Source organism: Nematolebias whitei, chromosome 3 (genome assembly GCF_014905685.2).
Source record: "Nematolebias whitei isolate Nwh7 chromosome 3, NemWhi1, whole genome shotgun sequence".
NCBI classification, from domain to species: domain Eukaryota; kingdom Metazoa; phylum Chordata; class Actinopteri; order Cyprinodontiformes; family Rivulidae; genus Nematolebias; species Nematolebias whitei.
The window spans coordinates 29109043-29113755 of record NC_056500.1 but is presented as its reverse complement, the minus strand read 5'-3'; the positions used below and the strand labels follow the sequence as shown (position 1 = coordinate 29113755).

At 40.9% G+C, this 4713-nt stretch overlaps 1 protein-coding gene across 1 annotated transcript in view; it reads right to left on the bottom strand.

Annotated features, from left to right (window-relative positions):
- Positions 1 to 4713, bottom strand: part of si:dkey-110c1.10 (unconventional myosin-Vb) — a 23403-nt gene that overhangs the window by 13252 nt on the left and 5438 nt on the right. Inside the window, exons 4-11 of the mRNA XM_037674790.1 lie at positions 3008 to 3152; positions 2778 to 2934; positions 2560 to 2703; positions 2378 to 2459; positions 2191 to 2298; positions 1636 to 1748; positions 411 to 679; positions 231 to 312 (exon numbers count right to left, since the gene is read on the bottom strand). Coding sequence (XP_037530718.1) covers positions 231 to 312; positions 411 to 679; positions 1636 to 1748; positions 2191 to 2298; positions 2378 to 2459; positions 2560 to 2703; positions 2778 to 2934; positions 3008 to 3152 — 1100 coding nt within the window. The remainder of the gene's footprint in view (positions 1 to 230; positions 313 to 410; positions 680 to 1635; positions 1749 to 2190; positions 2299 to 2377; positions 2460 to 2559; positions 2704 to 2777; positions 2935 to 3007; positions 3153 to 4713) is intronic.

The following is a 4713-nucleotide window of genomic DNA, read 5'->3' as shown; positions in this document are numbered from 1 at the left end:
ATAGATAGATAGATAGATAGATAGATAGATAGATAGATAGATAGATAATGACATTAACAGTATATATTGACAGCATTTTATGTTAAAAAAATTTATGACATTTATTGCAGGTATGAACGATGGCATTTTCACGTCTCTGACACTTTTAATACATTTGTTTTAGAACCCAACGCCCCCCCCCCCCCCCAAACACCTTCATAACAACAAAAATGCATCAAAAGAAAACTCACCCGGTTAAACTGCTGCTGAAGCTTCTCATTTGCATAGTTTATACAGAACTGTTCGAAACTGTTCCACTGAAAAGTCTCAAACCTGCTCCAAAAACATACGATCTGTGTAAATATTCTGAGGACGCACAGCTGGAATCATACACTGCAGGAAAACACACACAGCTGACGCTGCTTGCTTACCCGTAGATATCCAGCACCCCTATAAAGGATTTGGCCTTTGACCTCTGGCTGCGCAGGGCAGAGTTGAGCCTCTGGACGGTCCATATGAACAGCTGGCCGTAGATGTGTTTTGCAAGTGCGTCTCTGGCTTCTTGAGCCTGTTGACCAGTTATAGGTTTCACCAGCATCTCTCCTCCTACTGTGAGTCTGCGGTGGCACAGCCAGTGAGCCATCTGAGATCTTTCAACTCCCAACAGCTTGGAGAACACAGCCAGAGCGTGGTCCTCTGCCTGAGGAACGACAAAAACAACAGAAAAATAGCCTTTTTTAAATAAATGTTGATCTTTAACTGAATTGTTTAAGGTAAAACAGGCAGAAACAAGAGTACCACGTATGACACATTATATACCCATCAACAATTTATTATACAGCAATACAGCAGACTAAAGCACATGCAGGCCCCGACAAGTGAAGACCTTGTACAACATTTGATCTTGATTTGAACCTTGGAGCTGGGGCGATGAAAACATATGCTACACTCCATCTGCTGATGATGCGTATGTGTATGAAGTTTCATTAAAGGATCTTGATTAAATTAGTATTTATGGGTGGAACAAGAGATATTTTACAGATGTACAGAGACTAAACCATAATAAACTAAACCATTCACCTTTCAACAGACGAATAATAAGGTCAAATTAGAAAAATAACAGCTAAAAGCCAAATTTATCACAACTGAAGAAAACAGCTACAATTTGCAAAACAAAGCTAAACGTTGTAATTTAAAGCTAAAAATAGCAAAACTATATATAAAAACTAAATTTAGCTAAACTGAATATAAAAGCTACCATTTGCAAATATGTAGCTTAAAGTTAAAAGTTGATGCTCAATGCTTAATTTAAAAACTATTTTTAGTAAAACAGTTGGTAAAATTTTTAATTTGCAAAATTGTAGCTAAAAATGGCAAAACAGTAGAAAAGAAGTGAGAAGGAAAAAAATTGGAGCAAGTATGCTAACGCTGATCTGAATGTGTTTTTTTAGGAACTAAAAAGCTCTTAACATATTTAGGTAGGGATTTTATTTGAAATAAAGTAAAATATTTTGAAAGTGTAAAGGTTACAAAATATCAAAAGTAGTAGATGATGTTTGATTTCAAATAGCTTACAGAAGAAAGCATAAACAGTAAAAAGTTAAATGAAACTAAATAAGAAGTAAGATAAAAAAGGAAAGGCAGAATATTTAGTACATCTATGTAACTCCTGTCCGAACTCCTCCCACTGGCTTGAATGTTAACATTTCCCAGGTGAAGAACAGCCGAAATGATCCTGAAGAGCTCCATCTGCTGGTCAGGAAGCACACCTGCAGTTTCACAATAAAAAAGTTAAGAAGGTCCTTAAATTGCAACATTTTAGTCTGCAGAATGAGGAGATGCAAAGCAGTTTACTGTTGAAGAATTTTTGGTCAGATGTTATGAATGTTGTTAATACTATGGCTGAGAATCTTAACTCTGCCCATGAATCATAGGTTTGGGTTAGTGGAGAGAGCTGGATGAGGAGCTGAGTGAGCATGCTGCAGCCAAGGGCACCTCCAAGTTCTGTAAACTCGGCTGAACTGATAAGGGTATAAAAGCGATCAGAGGAGGCAGCTCGGGGCAGAATTTTGTGACTGGTCTTCATGTGTGTACTTTATGTATATTTATGTAACCTATCCTGAAAATCTGACCTCTTCTCCTGCCGTCAGATGTGTTTATTTTTTGTTTTAGTAAGTAAGATAAGCGAGAATATTTTTCTCCGACATTTACCGAGAGTGGTGAAAGCATTGCGAGTGTGCTCCAGGTCAGACAAATCATCAGTGCCAGGTATCTGCTCGTCCCCTCCCTGGTTGGTGTAGCGGAAATGTCCCGGTGCGTCTGGAAGTCAACAAACTGCTCAGAATACGAGCCTTGCAGACATGATAAGATGCTCAAGAGCTTGTTGACGAGGTCTCACTGAGTCTGAGTGCTCTCATTTCAGGCAGATCTCTGGATGCACACAGCTGATAGAAGATGTGGTAGTTTCTCTCTGATGACGCCTTGCACAAACAAAAATACAGAACATTTAGAAGAACTTTTTTTTAAAAAAGTGAATCTTTTTTTCGTTTAATCTACCGTACAGCTGTGGAGGTGCTTCACCTGGAAAACGACCCTTGACTTTTCCAGCAGATAAGTTCTCATGTTGGCCCCGATGATGTCCCCCTTCCTGCCAAAGCCAATTTCAATGTACTTCCCAAAACGACTGCTGTTGTCATTTCGGGTGGTTTTAGCATTTCCCATAGACTGAAGACAAAACACAGACCGAGGCTTTGTTCCTCATTTGGAAAATAACGCATTCAGCCGAAACACGCCTTTACCTCCATGATGGGGTTTGAAGCCAGGACCCTCTCTTCCACGCTGGTCTGCTGTGCTGCACCTCCAACCACAGCAAAGTATCTCATGGTGAATTTGGCTGAGACCGTTTTCCCTGAACCAGACTCCCCACTGATGATGATGGACTGGTTCTTCTCCTCTCTGTAACACACAAAGATCACTGCATAGAGAAAACAGATCATCATAGCATGACTTCTGATGTCCGAGCTGTCACCTGGTCATGGTGCGGTAGGCTTCCTCCGCCACAGAAAAGATGTGCGGCTCCATGTCAGCCATGTCCTGACCGCTGTACGCATCGATCACCTCCTCACCGTATATGGGCAGCTGCTCGTACGGATTAATGGCCACTAACACGATACCTGCAGGAGCAGCGGCAGAGCATCACTTCAACATTACATGCCTGAGTTCAGAGGAAACAAATAATCAGATGTTTTTTTGTTGTTTATTTCTTGAAGTTTTCATGATAAAACTTTAATGTTTTCAACTACAAACTTCACTTTGAATCTATACAGACCTTTTCCTTTCTATGTGGACGTAGTGGATAAAAATAAGTTGTTTTTCCTTGAGCTTTCTAACAATCTTAGTTTTTTCGTCACTTGTGACGTCACGTGCACTGCGGTATGGTAGCACTGATGGGAGCTCCACTTCGACTCGTTCTTTTTTTGTTCCTGTTGTTTTTGTTTTAACTTTTATTGCGCCTACACTGTACACCCACACTACGGGTATGACCGCTTGTGGAGTTTTGTGTATCGTTGACTTGTTATCGTGCCAACATAGTTCAGTTCCCGGTCCCCCTCCAGCCTGGAGCTCAGGCTCCGCCTGTCATGGCGGCCGTCTCCATGACCCTCCATCTGCCTGCACTGATCAAACTCTACAGAACAGTCCGGTTCCGCAGGGAAACCTTGAATGTTCTGTCTGCCAGACCCGGTTCTGGAGGGCAGTCATCGTCCGTTGCTGCTGTCGTTATTTCATCATGCTGTTAATTGGACTGCGCTGCTAACAATACCACATCGCTAACAAAATCATACTGCTAACAGAACCTCACTGCTAACAAACCTCACTGTTAACAGAATCACACTGTTAAAAGAACCACACTGATAACAGTACCATGCTGCTAACAGAACCTCACTGTTAACAGAACCACATTGTTAACAGAATTACACCATTAACAATATCATGCTGCTAACAGTACCATGCTGCTAACAGAACCACACTGCTAACAGAACCACACTGTTAACAGAACTACACTGTTAACAGAACCACACTGTTAACAGAACCACGCTGTTAACAGTACCATGCTACTAACAGAACCTCACTGTTAACAGAACCACATTGTTAACAGAATTACACCGTTAACAGAACCACACTGTTAACAGAATTACACTGTTAACAGAACTACACTGTTAACAGTACCACGCTACTAACAGTACCATGCTGCTAACAGTACCATGCTGCTAACAGAACCACAATGTTAACGGAACTACACTGTTAACAGAACTACATTGCTAACAGAACCACACCGTTAACAGAGCTACACTGTTAACAGAACCACACTGTTAACAGAACTATACTGTTAACAGAACTACACTGCTAACAGAAACACACCGTTAACAGAACAACACTGTTAACAGAAATGCACTGTTAACAGAACTACACTGTTAACAGAACCACACTATTAACCGTACCATGCTGCTAACAGTACCATGCTGCTAACAGAACCACACTGCTAACAGAAACACACTGTTAACAGAACTACACTGTTAACAGAACCACACTGTTAACAGAATTACACTGTTAACAGTACCATGATGCTAAAATAACCTCACTGCTAACAGAACCACACAGTTAACAGAACCACACTGTTAACATAACTACACTGTTAACAGAACTACACTGCTAACAGAACCACACCATTAACAG